We start from the raw sequence: 19,360 nt of genomic DNA, 5'->3' as shown, positions 1-19,360 counted from the left end.
TTAGAAAAAAATAAAAGATATTCTTAGTTAGTATTTATTTAACGAGGCTAATACGCTATACATATATACGTGTTAATACGAGTATATTAGCACATTAACATGTATGTATAATAACGGGATTAAGATCTAATGTTGCTGTTTGCTAATGTACGCAATAGTAGGTACTTTACGATACTACAAGTTAGGATAAACGCGAGGCAGAAGGGCGACTGTGCTCAGCGTATGTTTGCTTATCGCGTTTCTCATATCGATCCGCTGAAAGTCGGAGCTAGTATTCTAATTTCAGATTCAGAGTATTCAGCACGATTGCTCTGAATCCTTTAGCAAACACTTCGCACGTTCATGCAATATCTTTGCGGATTTAGAAGTGAAGATACAGGCCTGCGCGCGTGCACGCCTTCAACATGTCGCCATCGGACATTCCCTCATCCCCTTTTTACCTATAGAAGTGTCGGCGCTTTATAGTCTAAGACGGAAATCCGTGGACTTTGAGATTGGCCGACCCTGTTGCGATCAGACGTCGAGCGACGAAATACTAGTGTGGTGATCGATGGGATCCCTGGGAACGATCGCTCCTGAGGCACGATGCTTCTTCTCGAGAAGCGATCGAAAAGTCCGATGAGACGTCAGGGAACTCGCGGAAAGATAGCGTCAACGTCATCGTCAGGGGACGAGAGAAAGAGAGGGAAAATAGGGAGGAGCCGGCTCATTAAAACGCGATATCTCCATCTACATGTAAATCTAATCGAGCAGACAAAACCACAGCGACATCAAACCACCGTTAACCACTGTCTATCCTATCATAGATGAGAATGGTGGGGGTTAAGCTCGGGTATGAGCGCCCCTTTAACCGTCAGGATGTACATCACCACTAAATTCTCGTGTAATGAGACCTAATCCTGGTGTTTTCTTGTCTATGAAAACCGCATTATACCAGCGGTTTACTTACCGTAGAAATATTTTGTGCTATATATATTGTAGATACCTTGTTAAAAGCTCAAAGATCGAGATTACAGTTAGCTTTCGCGTTCTTGTGAATTAAGCAGCTACTCTTTAATAAGAAAAAAACAAATAGTCATAGAATTTATAACATTTTTATTGATATATCGAATATACAATTTCTCGCTGAATTGCGTAGCTTTAACTGATAAATTTAATTATGGTTATAAGTATAATTTATATCAATCGAATTAGAATGACAAATATATATTCGGAGGAATTAAAAAAGATTACACTTATTTAAAGGAAAAAGTAAATTTATTTCAAATTTATCTTTTTCTTGTTGCAGTACCAATCGTTGCCATTGACGGTGTAATCGGAAACAAGGTGCAGCTCCCTTGTGACATTCGTTCCATCAATAACGACGAAATCAGCATGGTGCTTTGGTACAAAGAAGGCAGAGACGAACCGATTTACAGGTAAGATTTCGGACATCTATCATGAATTAAAAATTGATTGATGTTTAAAGATTTCGAAGTCCTTAAATTATCGTATTTTCTATTACAAAAAAATTGTTTTCATACAAAGAGCCTTTTAATCCTCACTGTACGATCTCAATGTGTCGGAGCGAAATGCTGAGAAAAACTTCTCGAATGTGAGAGTCATTTATATCGTCTATAAAGCGCACTTTCTCGTAGAAATAAAAAAGAAATGAGTTCAAGTGCTCAAGTCTGGAAATTCCTCGCGTTATTTTCCACAGCGAAGTTCATTCGGTACTCGGGGTTGCCGTTTCGCTCCCACGGCCCGTGAAATTTTGCATACAGAATGGCGGTCGGCGCACCGCCGCGCCGCAGTCGTAGGATAGGAGTTGCCGCGGCTGAAAGGGGGCTGACGTTAGTATCCGGTGGGTCATATTTAAGAAATGTAATAAGGTGTAAGATATGTGCGTGGGGGTTGGCGATGCATCGTCTCGGGGTAGAAGGACGACGGAAAGTGTATGCGAAGCGACGCCAAGGATGCCGGCGTTTAGTGCGAGGAGGGTGCAAGTCGTCGTTTGTTGTAAAGTCAGTTTAATCCTCGCCACGACGAAGAACTTTAAATTTAAAGGCGGCCGTCGTACTAAAACCGTCTCCCCCTTGGCCTCGCCAACGTACTCTTCCTCATAGGATCTCTTGCAGTAAAATATTTATTGTGTGACATCGTGCCCTCTTATCGTATGTACACGAGACAGTTAAGGAAAGGAAACTGCGATGTTACGTAGGCATGATCGCGCATAGCTCCTTCGAAGTATTTTCCTTACACATGTATTCGATGTTCCGTTCGTGATAGGAGTAACTCGTGTGACGTGCACGTCGTCTCATCAAGATTTCCTCGCATTATAACTTATTCAAGAAAAAGAAGCAATTCTTTCCTTTCTCTTTAGTTAATTTTATTGATTTAACAAAACTTTCATAATCCTCGAAGACGATTGAATCTTTCCTCGCCTATCTACATCGGTACGAAGAGAGTTCATCTAGTTTTTCATTTACTTAGAAAATGGAAGGGCAGAGGGAGCTTATACGATTGACTGCATTCTTCATGATATGAATATTTGTTCGCGATCGTAGATCTAGATTTTTGAGTTTCAATATTACTGTAATATTGAACAGCCAGCGTCTTGATCGAACAAAACGCTCGGTAATATTTACAATCTCTCGCGCGGTCTTCGTATTTTACCTTAATAGATAACACTTCGCAAAATCGAATCCACTCAATTCCATTTCACGTTTTCTCTTAGGAAAGTTTCAAGACACTTAGACCCACCGAAGAGACCTGGTGAATTTCTTTCCTCGCGTGAGAACTTGAAAGTGATCGATTCTTTAACGATTACATAATACATATGTGTGAAACGCGACAAGAGATGCGTTTGCTTGCAGAGCTCTCAAATATTGCTTAAGATATTATCGTAATAAGCCATCGAAATTTATATTATTTTTATCAAACGATATAAAATGGCGATATTAAATACGAGAACAGAAATGAACAAAATTAAATTTCGATACATCTACAAATGTGTCTTATCAAATTTATCTGTAAATCGTACTCATCTATTTTACTCAACGTTTCAGTACGACGTGCGTTACTTCGTTCACAAATAGATTTCGCGAGTTATAAAAAGAGCAACACAAGTTCATCTACGCTCTGTAATCTCCCGAGATAACGAAGAAACGGCTTTGGGCGATGCCGTTCCAGAAAATGTCGACGAATCAGCCTCTCAGGTTGTGATCGACGAATCGAGTGAGTAGACGGGCGATCGATCGATCTTGAGAGTCGTTTCGCTGTCGATGAATGCTAGGGTTGAAGTCAGAGGACCGATATGGGAAAATCGCTTTTCAGGAATTATCGCGCGCGAGAAAAGTCGAACGTGTTATATCCGCGAGCGGTTCTCGTGCTGGTCGACGGCTCGTGGAACGTGTGCTCGACCTTTCTTTCGAGGTCTGCCCTCCTCCCACAACCCTGTCTACGACAACGAGGCGGGTAGAGGCAACATTGGTGGGACGCGTCACGGAAGTGCCCTCCTCGTCCACTGGAAGTGCGAAGTGGAAGAATTAAATCGTATTTCAACGTCAATGCCGTGGAAGCAAGCGCGAGGGTGGGATAGCTTTGGGACTACTCAGTCACGAGCGAAAATCCGAACTCTCGTGCAGTCGCGGAACGCAATTTAACTTTTAGTCGCTCGCGAGAAGCCGTGAAGGGTTCTATGCCTGGCGTTCTCCCTCCTGAGTTACCTCTCTTCTTTCTGTCTCATGCTCGCTCTCTTATACATCCCTGGACTGTTCTTCTAATCTGTCTCTTTTTACTCCTGTTCTGGCGCTCACCGCGGATGCTTAATATGCAATCACGCACTGAGAACGACTCCCATGTGACTCCCCATATATAGACGTGCCCCTATCGAATCATCAGTCTCGAATCGTAGTTCCACGAACGATTCTTCAGCGAAGCTTGCCGTGCATTGGAAAGGCCACGTGCAACCGTGAGCCTCGACATGGAGCACGAAAGACGAGAATAATGTTTCGAATTTAATCTTTCAGTCTACTAGCTAGGTTCGTTAATTTTTCCGTCTGTTTCTAAAGCTTTTATTCATGTAATGAGACAAAAAAATGACGTAGCAATTTTATATTAGATTTTATATCATAAGTATTTAATACGAGGTATTATAAAATTAGTAGTGCTGAATTGTGCTGATCATAATTTTTTTAAATATTCCACTTAGAGGTAATTCAAGATACGAGTATTTAATGGAATGAAAGATATCAAATTTTGTAATTGACGAGAAATCTTGAAGCGAATATCGTATATTTGATCATAAGTACCCAGCATACATACGTTCATTATTTATCTAATTTATGTAATTAATTCAATCACGACAAGCTTTTAATAACGACGCCAGTATGCTATCTCAATTGATATGCTGCAATTACATCGCAAATTATGTAATTAAATTGGTACAGTTTTTGATACATGAATAACAAGCAAAACGGTAATTACCAGCGATAAACTGACTCTTATTACGACGCGTATTCGATCGTTCTAGTATTCTGTGCCTATTAGCGAAAAACATTGAAACTTCATATAACGTGAAGCATCAATAATTAATATAGCATGTATCGGTAATACACTCATAAAGTATCTCGTAACAATTGCAAAATGATGGAATTGCGATGGCTGAATTACTACAAAAGCTAATCGATTATTTTAGCTTCGACGTTCGCGGTCGCCGGCAATACAGTAACGCCCGTCTTTGGTCGTCGCCCTCGGCATTGGGACCAAGAGCTTTTTTTGTTACGGCGACGAATCCAGCTCACCTCAGCATTGATCGGCTGGAGAGCACTGATGAGGGGATCTATCGGTGCCGGGTGGACTTCAGAAACTCGCCGACACGGAAACAAAGGATGAACTTAACCGTTATAGGTGAGAGCATTGTATCCCGGTGAAACTCAATCAACCAGTGATCACGCAACAATTAAAGTCAGTCCTTTTGATCAGGGCGTGGTAATGGAGGTCGCGTCAAGTATCGAAGCAAGAAGCGATCTCGAGGCCGCTTTTACGGTGTATAATTTAACGTTTATTTAACGAATGTAACCATTCAATTCGTTACACGATACGTAGAGTTTGCGCGCATTTGATTTAGATATACATTTATGCTCGATACATTTCATCGTAAGCGTTGACTTACCAACTCACCACTTCCCGGCGCATAAATTAATCTCAGTGTAAGCCGCGGTTTGCCTCGCAAACTAGGAACTGCCGCGGCGGTAATATACTTCGTAACTACGACCTGTTTTGCGGCCATTATAACAGTTAATTCTGCTACAACGCCAAAATTCTGTCGGATCCCATTGCATTCGACGCATCTCCCGCGCTGACTGTCATTTTACTAGACGAACGATCGATTGGTATTCACGTTGAATTTTAACGACGCATGCTGTTCGCACAGTGCCTCCATCGAAGCCTGTAATATTGGATGGAGCGACGAAGGCTATTTGGGGCCTCGAGGAGCGGTACAACGAGGGGAGCGACGTGAACTTGATTTGCGAGGTTCGTGGTGGCAAGCCGCCCCCAAAGCTGACGTGGTATCTCGACAATACCGTGATAGACGAGTCCTATCACTACGATACCCAGGGCAGGTTAACGGTTAACCACTTGGCGTATCCGAAAATTGGGCGACAACACCTCCAGGCGAGGCTGATATGTCAGGCCAGCAATACGAACTTGGTGCCACCACAAACCAGATTGCTCGTCCTCGAAATGAATCGTAAGTCATTTGACGATCCTGTTATGTTCTATCCATAATTATTTGTGCTGTTTGGCGATATTCTATTGCGATTGTGTGTTACTTGTTCGTTTTATTTTTCATTTTCTCCAGTTTGTGAGCCAATTACGCATGACATTAAATTTACGCATGTGTCGTAACAGTGTAATTCTAATTTGTAATGTTATGACAACGTACGACATTTGCTTTTCACAGTGACATCTACCAAATGACTTAATGAATGTGCCGGATAAAAATATCCATTCGGCGTAATTCAGATCCAGCATTACAAAGTCGGTGATTGCGTATCTCAAATAGTGTCTTAACATTATAGAAGAGAATCGAATGCTGTCCATCGAGTAATAGACTATAAGCGGGAATTAGCGCTGAGTCAGCACGTCGATCGTTTCGTGCAAAAAAAAAAAAAAAAAAAACAAAGGCCCCTCCTAGTGATGTTTAAAACGAAACTCCGATTACCTTAATGCACGTCCATACTGTGAATGACGATCGAGAAATGTTCTACTTACGCGACCTACTTTGTCAATCTTTTTAATGTTGCATGCAATGCGGTTTCTTAAACATGTTTTTACGGGAATCGCAATCTATCAAAGGGACGCCATAGCCAATCCAATTTGCCCTAAGAGAAAAAATTATCTTAAAATAAAAAAAAGTTGTACGCAAAACTTGTTAGCATTATTACCAGGTACTTTGCAGACTAATACGATATGACTGATACTCGGAATGACATATCGTCAAAGAACTCGTTTATATTTAATATGTATCATTACAAAACTCGTTTTTGCGTTACGTTTTTACTTTCGATAATAACTTCGCAGCGGAATGTAACAAATTATTGTTTACATTTTCTAATATTTTACTATACGTAATATAGCGCAGCCGTTAAACGTAAACGTGCCCAGTGGACGTAAAGTGCTGCACATACGTAGTTCCATGTAATCATTAATGTAAGTACGCAATTATCGCGTGCATAACGAGCTACGAGAGTTCTCCATTTGCGCGTTGAGGTAGACATGAAATTACCGACAAGTTGACGCGCGTATTTTACGAAAGAAAAAACATTTGACCACGTTTTGTGTATTTCCCTACCTAGGAATATCTTCCTGAATGTCATTCATTTCTTTTTACGAAGCGACAAGTGTCTACCTTCGTAATGAAGTCGCTGACCCTTAACGCATTGATACAACGCTAGTTGCAAATGTAAGCGTGTGGATTATAACTCACTTCTGACAACCCTCGTTTGTCACGTACAAAATCTCTTCTCCGCCAGCTTGCGACCTGAAAGACGTCATATGTAGCAGCGTATCAAACGATGTACTAATTGACAGAATCCGACGTTGCTCGATGAAACGAATTCATAAGAATAATTCGCCAGTGGAGATCGATGCAAATCGGTGTTTTCCTTCGCTTTCGCGCTCACACGATTTTAGGCAGCTCCCACGTGTCGCACACCGTTGGCGAATTGCCTCGACGGTCACAGGGAGTATACGTACCTATCGGAGGTACCTTTTCACGTGGTCCTACAGCCGGGCCAAGGTATTCACGTACTGAACCTATTAGTCGTCCGGACGAGATTGGCCGATGGAGATAACGGTAACGCCTCTCGCAAGACGGATCAGTGAATCGCGTGCCTCCCGGTCCGCAGCTTCGATTTCGTGTTTCCTCGTGAGCACTTGGCGTGCGACAGCGCGCGTCTGTGTTCGTCGGGCGAGCGTTGTGTCGGCGTCGGTCGATAGACGTGACGGAGAACGACCTCGCCGTGCACGTCTGTGGGCGCGTAATTACTCCGTATGGGTGTCTCGCGCGTGGGTGGGTGCGTGTGTAAGAAGAAGGCGGAGGTAAGAAGAAGGTATCTACTCGCGCAACGCGCTAAGATATCGTGTAAGCGGCGGCTGGAGAGGGTTCGACTTGTAATGACCCAGTAACGTCGTACCACAGACAGGAGAAAACGGAGGACCGCGAAAGGGTGGGAAGAAACTATTCGGACCGGCGGCGATAACGTTAATGTAAACACGCGTAAAAGCATTAGTGCTTGACGGAGCTGCAAGAGGCGCTAATTCGTGGGCCGATTGATCTCGCCGATCGCACGTTGCATGCGCCTACACTCCTGGCAATCTCACGTCGCATACGTTAAGGGAGACGCGCGGATTAATCGAGCGATTCGCGATACGTGTTGCAGCGCACGTTAACTTTATTTAATAGCACGATTAGTAACGGTATAGAGAAAATTTTTTTCAAAGAAACACTACTTTTCCTCGTTCTACACGTGTACTAATTTTATTAGAAATCCTCTATTGACCGGTATATCAGTTGCAGTTATAAAGTACATTTTGCGTTTCACACCGAACGCGAAGATATGACTTTGAAAAATATGACTTTCGTTGTCAAAGTCTGTGTATGTTTCGACGTAATCATAATTTCTTGTTTCTAACAAACATAATAGTTTTTTATTTCAAGCCATCGTTCTTTTTTATTTCAAATACGTCGTTTTTTCGGTTTGCATATAAAAATGAATGTTGTACATTTGTGTACATAAATTTATTTATTACAGTTCCTTCAAGTTACAAACTGATGTTGACGATTGCTTTTGTTTCAAGGAATTGCATGCGATAGTTATGCAGATAGTTCACACGAACAACTAATCCTATATCAAACATAAATAATCAGACAGTATATGTAACTAGTCGCCGGTATACTCTTGTATGAATAATTTCGTACATTCCCACGGGTGATGCCTATTAATTCGTACATTGCGATGCATGCCGAATCCGGTCGATAGAACAAATAATAATAAGCATGCGTGCCCACGTTTCCGCCTGTTTGAATACGTATCAATTTATTCTTGATTGCCGCCACATAAATCATCTTGAAATTTTAATGAGCTATTAAACGTCTTTGAACAATAAATTATCCCTTTCATCAAGATTTAACTTTTCGCCCTCGAAGTTTATCTCGATTGAGTGAGATTGATGAAACGAGATTCCGTTTCTCATTCTAAAGACTGTGAAGATATAAGTTTGTAATAACTTTTTAATTCAAAAAGATTTTGAAATTTTATTACATAACAAAAGATAAATTACAGACTAAAGCTTTTGTCGTGCCGTGACATTTTATAGCAGCAGCTCTACTCTGATACGCACTGCTAATATTGAAAATCTATAATTTATGTACACAGATTTTTAGTACTTTTTAGACAGTTTATATCGGGACACGACTATAATTGCGCTGTTGCATAGCAAGATTCGATCGGCGAGAATGTGAAAAATAAGTCAGTGGGCACGAAACGCGTGACGAGACTGGCGTGACGAAGTCTGTCGGAGTGGTCCGGAGTGTCTGTGACGTAGCATGCAAATGCGTTTTGTTCATAAATTTTTTGCAACGGTGAAACAGTGGGCGCGTTTTCTACGCAGCGTTTAGTTGCAATTCGTGCCGACGCGACGTTAAGAATTAAAGTTGCTATCAATGTGATAAACGGCTCGCTGGACTTGCCAATTGCAATTGCACTAATTCGTATCCAGTTGTGCGTGCATCGGCGCTAGTACGCACATTATTTGCACGCGAAACATTCATTCGTGCGCGGTTATGCGTTTCGGGAACTGTTCGCTCGATAATAATTAATAATCCCGTCTCTCCAGCTGGGCCACGTTTCTATGACATCATCGTCATTCATCAGGGGGGGAGTTATCTCGACCTCGTTCCCCGATAAGACCGAAAGATTTCTTCTGCTCGACGTGGGCCATGCGCTTTTCATCGTCGACGGTTTCTCGGGGGCATTGATTTCGGTCGAGAGTCGTGCGATGGAGCAGGTGGCTGTTCAACCGTCTGGAAATAAATGGGAAGGTGCGAAGAGCGTCGGTTTGATAAGTGCCCCCGGCCGGGGGCGTCGACTGGTGGAGAATTATTCGAACAAACGATAACGCCACGGTAAACACGCGTGAAACCATTAAGGCTCGGCTCGCAGCGAACGTTAATTCACAAACGTTTGTTCACCGGTATTCGTCGCATGGCATCGCGCCGCTGCCTCACTTCGATAATACGCGCGTAAAACTTGATAAATGCGCATTACACGGTTAATGACAAAACCGAGGACTCTACTTGGGTGAAAAAAAAGAACGACACTTGTACCTTGTCGTATTGATTTGTTGCGAGGTTGATTTGTTGCGAGGTTGAGGCTGAATCGAACGCAACGTTTTATTAGACGTAAGAATATATACGATCTTGAAGATTCCTTTTACGGCTTCAGGATCAGCTTTTATTGAACGTATTCCTTTCGTCTCGAATTTTCAAGCTAAGTCTTGATCGTAATGGACAGTTCTGAGCTAAGTTAACAAGCCGCTTCAGGAAAACACTAAAGCCAAGCGTGCGAACACGATATCTAACACGACTGATAGAGTGGAGCAATTTGTCAAAGCTGTCGGCGATCGCTAAATTACAAATGACAATAGAACCACAATGTCGAAGGGTTGATTCTACCGGATATCGTAGCAGGAATCAACCATCGTTTCTCGTCCAAGCAATTGCACACCGGCTTTGCGTGCTTTTGTTCTAATTGAACGTCGAAAATAGATACAATCCTTTCTCCTCGTTCCTCGGGCACTGTGATGCGCGATCACGATCGACGTACACACGCGATGTATGCCCGGCGTATCGAATGATGCTCCCGTCAATACAATCTGTGCTACCCCTATCAGACCCCCTCATACGTATTTCAAATCCACCTTGCACAAAACTAAGCTATTCTCGAACGTAATCGCGCTGTCGACATGTTTTAATTAAAACCTAATCTCGCGCGAAACGTCTACTTGAAATAGATTGCACCGATTCTTCATTGTGTGCGCAACAAAGCGATTTCCGCACTAGATTATATTATTGCGCTCGCAGTACTAAGCTGATCAAATGGACTCTTGATCATCGGATGAGTGAACGCGAAAGTTGATTATACGAATGAACGAAAGTTTCTACAAGTGCAAATTTATGGCCGGACTATCGTGAGGGTCATCATATCTATTCGTAGACAGGAATAAGTGCGTGTGTGCGTCAGGTCGAGGGCACAGAGCGAAACGGAGGAGCCAATTTCGGAGAAGTGGCTACCAACTAATGGCAATTAGGGGTTGTACGAGTGGTTAGCCGTGGCGACGCATGAGCTTGCGTCGGAATTTACGACCATGTGACACCAACGTTATATTACGAATTGACTAATTTGATTGCACTCGATCGATATAAATATTAAATATTCATTATATACTTGAAAGCGATAAGAATATCTTGAGCTATATATATAAACCTGTACTTTGTAAAATGTTGTTAAATAATTTTGTAATTGTAAAACTAAGTCCTCTTAATAAATATGAAATAATTATTCGTTACATTTATAACATTAGGATCAAAAATTAATTTTTATTTAGAAAGGAAAGCTTCAGATTTAGCAATGATACCCAACAATCATCGACTCCCCGTAGAGTAATCTCTTTAAAATTTATTCACTTTCTTTTTAGATAATACCTCGTATTTTTTTATGTCTGCAGTCATGCATTTAAATATAGAGAGATATTCAAATTTTAGTTATAGATCTACTTAAAATTTCTATAATGTTAAAATTGAAATTGATACTGACATCATTAAAGTTAATATTGCTCACGAAAGTACGATTATAATTTTACATTGTTAATTTAATAGAGCCAAAAATATACTGTTTAAATAATTACGTTAGAGCTACGTGTTATTCTAGAATCTAGATATAGCAGGTTCCCAAAAATGGATCATATAATTAATAATTGTTGTAAAAAAAAACTGCAGTTATAAACGAATTTTGAAATTTTTCGTCGCAGAGATCAAGAAAGCGTTTTATACGTTATTTCAGTAGTACAAAGAATAAAGATGAGCGATAAGAATAACTTCTGTTTTAGATAACATTTATTTTTTATAAGACCTTATACGACGATTTTTTGAGATTAAGTGCACGATTACCTCGTAAATTTCAGAGTTAAATAATTAAAATGTATCGCCGTACGAAGAGCAAGATTTTAGTCGCAATTTTTAAACGATTTCTATACAGTTCTTTCATTTCTTTTGTCTTTCGTGAAGCATACTCATTCAGTTTGCCGAGCGACGAAATTTTGAGATAATTTCACGAATACGTTTCTCAAAAAGTAAATAGCCGATTTCGTTGTTATTTTCGACTGTTTAATCTTATTTCGGATTTTTCCTGATATAAAACTGAGCATATATCGTCGCTTTTGTAGTAACAAAGAGTCGTTTTCACGATTTCACTTGATAAAGTCGGTGGGCAATTTCGAAATAGTATTTATCCGAATAAACTTGATTAAATTAAGATTCACCATAACAGAAACTTGGCTCTGCATGCACAGAATGTTTAACAAAATATAACTATCTGTTCAATGTGTATCTTTTTTAAGTAATACAACAAAGAGAAAAAAATAAAAATAAGCAATACAATAAAAACTTTCAACTTATAAGATATACTTGTACATATATTGTACTTGATATGTAAGCATTATCTGCTTTTTTAAATAACAAAACACCTCTATGAATAGTAAATGTACACAACTTACGTTGCATGAAAATTGTATTTTTTGTTGGTCGAAAAATAGATTTTTTTATTCATTAAATTAGAATATCTCTTTTTTTAGAAACAAAAAAGCCTGAAAAATAAAGCGTTTTATAGTCTACTTACACGAAAACAAAACACGTTTTTCATTGTTGCAGTAAAACCATTGGTAGTTCAAATCCTGACGAAACAAAAATTTATCTTAATACTTTTATTACAAAACGATGCGAGTAAAATTGAGATCGGCTAAATTCAAATACTTAAAATAAATCCCTTTTCTACTTTACTTTGTACGATATTTTAAACGATAATTTGATATGTGAAATAATAATTTTTTTGTTTGTGTAAGGCTACTTTATAAAAATTCCTCTCACAGACTTTTTATTTGAAGGTGTTAAATGGTGACACTTAATCTGTAACTTTTTAACGGCGAAAATTAATTTATAGTACTTTTGTTATAAAAAGATGCGAGTAAAATTAAGAGTGATTAAATTCAAGTATTGGACTTGCGATGCGATGTAAATTTTTTTCTCACTTTATTTTGGAAAAAGATATTTTAAACGGTAGTGGGTGAATTATGCGCACCTAAGGGAAATTTATTGTCCTGGAATGAAGTTCAAAGCGATATAAATATGAAAATAGAAATATAAACATTCTTCTACCATTACGTATCCTCATATCAAACAGATTTTTATTTAATAAAATTGTATTTGATAAAAAGGAAGAAACGGAAAAGCGAAAAAATTTCTCGCGCGTCGGATAATTGTGCGCAAAGCTAAAGTCGTAGGAAATAAATGAATTATGGAATGTTGACAAAGAAATAAGAAAATATATTTATTACATTGTAATATATATTAAATATATTTTAAATATATATTAAGCAAAAATATAAAACTAATATAATAATAATACATATAGACTTTGGCAAAATAAAATGGCAAAATAAAATAATAATGCAAAGAAAAAACGAAAAAATTAATCATAGTATATGGAAGATGAGTAATTGTGCACACTTCAAAACGCTTGCGCATAGTTGCCCGCCGCGACCTGACTCGATATGAAATACGATTACTTCAACATTTCTTAACCAAGCTTAATAACAGCTCAAAAGATGCACATAATAACATACTTTAATAACGTATGCAACTTTAATCAAACAAAAATATTAACGTACTACCTTATTTTCTGACTACTAAAATAACAAGAAAAGATGTGATTTTACTTTTTTGTATTTCTCTGGTTAGCAAACGTATTTATGTCGTATCTTTTGTAGTTATATCTTAAGAGGACGATCTCTTGCATAAAAATTTTACCACAGTGATGTCTTCATCCATTGGAAAAGTACCAAATCAAGATGCGCACAGTTCCCCCACTTTCCCCTAAAGGATATTTTAAACGATAATTTGATAATATGTGGAACGATTATTTTTCTTATTTCAGTAAGGCTACTTTATTAAAGATAAAATTATATTTTTCATTGCACATACTAAATTTTCTAGATGGTATTGTAATTGGATTAATATTACGACGATAATTATATACGTAGATACTAAGTATTTAAATATATTTATATAATTTTAAAGGCAATTTTCAAAATCGAAATTTGAGAAAAAGTCGACAAAATTGCTCACGCGTTTTGCGGAAAAATGTGGTTGATCCATTCTTCTACCGAGTACTCTAATTTCAGAAAAGTTGCGCCGAGTGGTTTTGTATTATCTCTCCCTGCGTTTTGTATTATCTCTGCCAGATGCGAACATTCATGTCGTCGAATCCTGAAAAAACGGTTAACGGAAAGCATTGCTGAAGTGCGCCGCACAATTCGGGGAAAAATTCTTGAAATCGACGTCCCGTAACTTGCCGCAGTTTACGACGATTCGTCCAGAAGTTAGGACGATGCAGTTATTTCGTTTTTCTTGAGGGCGACTTCTCGACCCCTTCCCTCCCCCTTATTCATCCGTTCATCCTGTCGCCTCGATTCCCAACGTACCCCGGCACTCCTTCCGCAGTGACAGAGAGTGTACAGAAGTTCACGAACGATCCAGTGGATCTTCGCTTCATAAACTTTCGAGACTTAACTTTCTTTTTCTATTTTCGACGTAGATGCCTTCGTTCACCGCCTGTAGCACGAAATGTTTCAGTAATACTTGAGAAAGCTAAATTTTTAAAACGTTTTCCCAAATATAACTATTCTCTTTACTTCAGGAAACTATTCTTGCAAATTCACGTCGTGTGGTTCACGAGCATGTTTTTTCACGTAAAAATACACCGTACATCGACCGATATTATAATCGATTTAGTAAATAACAAACGTATTTGTCATCTCTTCTTAATTAATGCAACATCGTAATTTGGTTATTGAAGTTTAACAATTGAAATAGCAAATATGAAACATTCATCGGTGTCTTTGTAATCATTAAATGATATGTATCTATAGCGCATATTCATGATGTTAAATATTCAAGATAATTATGCATAGATATTAAAGTGACATGCAACCGATCGATATTATAACTATGGTTGGTTAACAGTAATGAAGCAATAAATGATAATTTTACCATTCACCTATATTGTTATAAATAAAACAACATATAACATAATTGAACCTAATAATATGAGTTTTCATAGCAAAATAATAAAATTTGCATTAGGATTTTTAATAATTTTATGAAAAAAGGTATTTTATTTTATTTAATATCTACGTAGCTTACAAAATAAGCATTAAAATAATTTGAAATTTGTATTATTTTTATTATATTATATAGATCACAGAAATACGTAAAAGTATATTAAGCTTCGTTAATAAAATGTATTCAGCATTTTCATGTATCAGAATTTTATGGTGACTATGGTAACAGGACGACATTACCGTTTTATGCTTGTATCATATATTTTTACTGCGCTATTATTTCATGATCATTTACGAGCGAAAATGTTTGAAGCACTCGTGACGACCATTACTGCATATATATAATATATCGCGATATTTCACAAAAGTTGTTACGAATTTTTTCATATTATTACGTAGGGAAATACGTTTGTTTATTACGTTATAAATTAAAAATACTGAACATGTTTTTATGAGAGAATATCTCTCTCATTCCTATATATAATACAATAGAAAGTAAGAGAAAAATGCGTTTTTTGGCCTAATAATCTATAAAAAAATTGGCTGCATTTGTCTTTTGCAAATTCTATATACAATATTTGATGCGCTTTAGTGTTATCTTAGAATCTTAAATTCATTATTTTTTATGAAAGCATGGAAAAGATCTAGATATTATATGAGATTTAACTCGGGAATAATTACCTGAATTTTTATAGTACAATTCGGTTCAGCAACAAAAAAGTATGAATTGTTATAAAATATTATTTTATATAGATATTACATATATTTTTCTTTTTTAATAACTTCTTTACAAATTTTTAAATTATGCAATTTCAATTTATAAAAATCCAATAAAAAAAAAGATATATTAATTAAAATTATACAATTTAATATTTGTTTGGTTTCTACTTACTTTTTTTTTTAGAAAATTGTTATTATTCCATAATGTTCTCAAATACTAAAAAAGTCAGAAAACGATCACTAATACAATACGTTTCTAATAAGAATAATTTTAATTGGGGTTGAAAAACTCTGTAAATAATTTTTTACGTGAAGAAAATTAAGTAACTACTTCCGAGTTAATAAGATCACTGAGAAACATGACTTTATAGGAACAACTGAAATGACGTTGCAAATCATTTCTCATTATTCATTGTAACAAATAATCAAAATAATCAGTGTCGCTATCAAATAAAATCTATTCAAAAGATAGGATTGGGTTCTATTAGTTTGCTTCTGTTACTAATAATTAGTTGGTACAGCAGACAAGCAGCAATCAAAACAAATCAATCACTGTCACACAATTACAAATCATTTGTTAATAGTACTGGTAGTTAAATTAACAAAATCCTTTCTCTCAGTGATGGATTCAGTTAAGCGTTTTTCCATATATCCATGAAGATTCACATCCTCTTAGAAATCAAAGCTTGAAAAAACTACGCCAGTAACATTCGGTATGCGAAACGTTGTGACCGTAACGTCAGTTCACGTACGATCTACCTGCGCAATATATCGACGCTCGTGTGTTGGACTGTCCAGAGGGTTTTATCGGAAAATTCGATCGCGTCGCACTGAGGCGCACTGAAAGTACAACGCAGCGGAGCTTATAAAAAAAAGCGTACAGGAGATAGGGAAACCGAGACAGAGAGCGAACGAGGGAGGGAAGGAGACGAGTCATCACGATCGGGGTAGAAGGTGTATAAGAGAGTGAGAGACAGCAACGTACCACATTCATCCTGACGAACCATTACTTCCATTCATCGTATTCGCTATACTGATGCGGATACGTGGCTTTTCCGATATATATGCCCGATGGCGCTATCATTAAAATGACATCGTGAAAGCGGGAGGGACAGGGGCCGTGATGGAGAGAGGAAGCGTCAGCGATGTGACCCGCACCCGCTTCGACCTCCATTTCCCGTCGTTGCTCTAAGCATCATAAATCTTGAAAAACCGTTAATTCCCGGCGCTCTTTTATTTCGGCATCACTTTGGCCTAACAGCTTCCAACGATGTTAAATTAATATTAGCAGCAAACGCGTGACGCCGCATGAAAAATGAATTGCGCTTTCGACGCGGGAAATGAGAAATGTGCGAATCGTGTTAAGATAGCAGAGTTTGTTAATGGGCTGATTAGTTTATCCGATTAATAGGTCGGATTCACTTTTTAATTTGAATATCAAGTTGTACATATATCTTAATTAATTCAACGAAGTGGTACGTTGTGAATACGATATGAACATAGCGCAATGCACGAGTTAAAATTCGAAATCTCTTGTTTCTTGGAAAAAATTCTATGTGAACTGTGCTTTTTTTTTTCTCTAGATCTAGAACATATTGAACTGTTTCAAGCAATTTGGAAATATTTGATTTCTAAATCAACTGCTTTATTCGTTATGCAATATCGAAAAGATCGATACCAAAATCAAATTCGTTTTTCGGTTTCGCGTGGCACAGCTATGTTGGAGCAGCCAATTTCAAAATCAATGTGCATATTTAATTACAGTATCCGATTCAGAACAATCAGAGTTTGAGCATCCTCAGTTTCATACCAACTATAGAGGACGATGGTAAATATTTGACATGCCGCGCGGAAAATCCTGCTATACCAGACAGCGCGTTGGAGGACAAGTGGCGGCTTGACGTACAATACCAACCGGTGGTCAGCTTAAGAATGGGCGAAACGCTGAATCCGGATGACATCAAAGAGGGCGACGACGTGTACTTTGAGTGTATAGTGCGGGCAAACCCGAAGGTGTACAAGCTCGCCTGGTTCAAAGATGTAAGTATCGTGAACACTCGCGTGTCTATCTCGATATCCGCGAGAAAACATTTCACGATGTATTTGCGTTTTGTTGTACAACCGCGCACCATTCATTCTCCCGCTGCTTTATGCAAATGTAATTTGTTCTCCATTAGATAACTTGCATGTATACATTTCATGCCTTCTTTATTACAATACAGTTTCCGTCTGCTAGTGTACGAGCATTCAAATTACATTATAATTGTAATTAAGGAACACGGACTTCTATTAAATTCAAATTCTGTTGCAATTTGTACGTGGTTTCAGGGCAAAGAATTGAAGAATAATTCTACAGCAGGTGTAGTTCTTAGCGACCACTCTTTGGTACTCCAAGGATTGACTCGTTACTCTGCCGGCGCTTACACTTGTCTTGCCGCAAACAGCGAGGGGAAAACGGCCAGTAATCCGGTGTCTCTCCAGATAATGTGTAAGTGGAGAATACAATTACAAGTTTTTCTACGAATAATAACCAAATTATTTCGATCGAAAATTTACTCGGGTAAACAATATGCCGTAATAATATTGGAGCGTATGTCCTTCGTAACACGATGTCGCGTCGGCTCCCTAATTTCCCGCTTGCAGTTGCAATCCCTCGATAATTACTTAATCGATGGTAAGCAACTCCGCGGTGTGCACAGGGGCAAGTGCAGCAGGGTGTTTGTCGAACGCACGAGAAACGAACCCGACTTAAGTCAGAGAGACGGAAGGGTGGAGGATGAAGGGGGAACGGTAGATAGGGTGTATAGTTTTCTGTGAAACACGGAACGCGGGTTATTCTATTAGAATGGTCGGTGCCCCTGATGCCAGCCTGGCGTATCTGCATCTTGTAAATGACCTAAGAGGGAAGGAAGGACTGCGATGCATATTCAGTGTATGTAAAGGGCAGCTGAATATTCATGTGTGGGTGAACGCAGGCTGGCAATGTGCTAAGCTAGGCCGGAGCAGACGTACGGTGGGGCGTACGTAACTGAAGGAGATCGCGGATTTGTCCTGATGTTCCAAACTCCCTTGCGAAGCCGACGATGTCGATCTTTTGCATTCACATGGGACTTCGAGTGATCCGCGATCACGTCACAATATTGCACATATAATATTGCACATGTACGAGTCGCATACATGCCGTGCAAAAGATTTTCCCCTTAAGTTCATTTTATTCGAATTGCTGTTTAGATATTTCTCATTATCTTCTATAATGTGATTCATAACATCACAATTACACAAATTCCGATGACGTGCTATAGATTTATATCAATAATTTTTTATTACTGTAATAAGATACAAAAATTTATTACTGGCTTTATTCTGATATATTTAAAAAAATATTATATATTTTAAAATGGCTAATTTAAAATGGCTAATTTAACCGACGAAGATTTTAAGGAAAAGTAAAACTGTTCTTGCAATACATATTCTATACGAGTGTATAACGTAATAAGATCTATAGATTCTCGTCTAAATAACTTCAAGTGTTTGCAATGCAAATCGTATAAGTACGGAAAGCTTCCCGGTCAACACACATTTGATTCACAAATTTAGAAGTTTGCTAACACATCTATTATTATACATATGTGTTGAATATATATTTAAATCTTGATAACTTTGAATTTAATCAGAATTAAAAATTAAAATTTACACG

At 38.3% G+C, this 19,360-nt stretch overlaps 1 protein-coding gene across 1 annotated transcript in view; it reads left to right on the top strand.

Moving 5' to 3' along the window:
- LOC108750398 (hemicentin-1-like) overlaps positions 1-19,360 on the top strand; it is a 101,153-nt gene that overhangs the window by 62,682 nt on the left and 19,111 nt on the right. The window contains exons 2-7 of the mRNA XM_018489812.1: positions 1,289-1,418; positions 4,679-4,890; positions 5,417-5,734; positions 12,476-12,543; positions 17,428-17,703; positions 17,992-18,151. Of these exons, the coding sequence (XP_018345314.1) occupies positions 1,289-1,418; positions 4,679-4,890; positions 5,417-5,734; positions 12,476-12,543; positions 17,428-17,703; positions 17,992-18,151 (1,164 nt within the window). The remainder of the gene's footprint in view (positions 1-1,288; positions 1,419-4,678; positions 4,891-5,416; positions 5,735-12,475; positions 12,544-17,427; positions 17,704-17,991; positions 18,152-19,360) is intronic.

Source organism: Trachymyrmex septentrionalis, unplaced genomic scaffold, assembly GCF_001594115.1.
Source record: "Trachymyrmex septentrionalis isolate Tsep2-gDNA-1 unplaced genomic scaffold, Tsep1.0 scaffold37, whole genome shotgun sequence".
NCBI classification, from domain to species: domain Eukaryota; kingdom Metazoa; phylum Arthropoda; class Insecta; order Hymenoptera; family Formicidae; genus Trachymyrmex; species Trachymyrmex septentrionalis.
The sequence above is the reverse complement of the archived record's forward strand: the minus strand, read 5'-3'. Positions and strand labels throughout refer to the sequence as shown.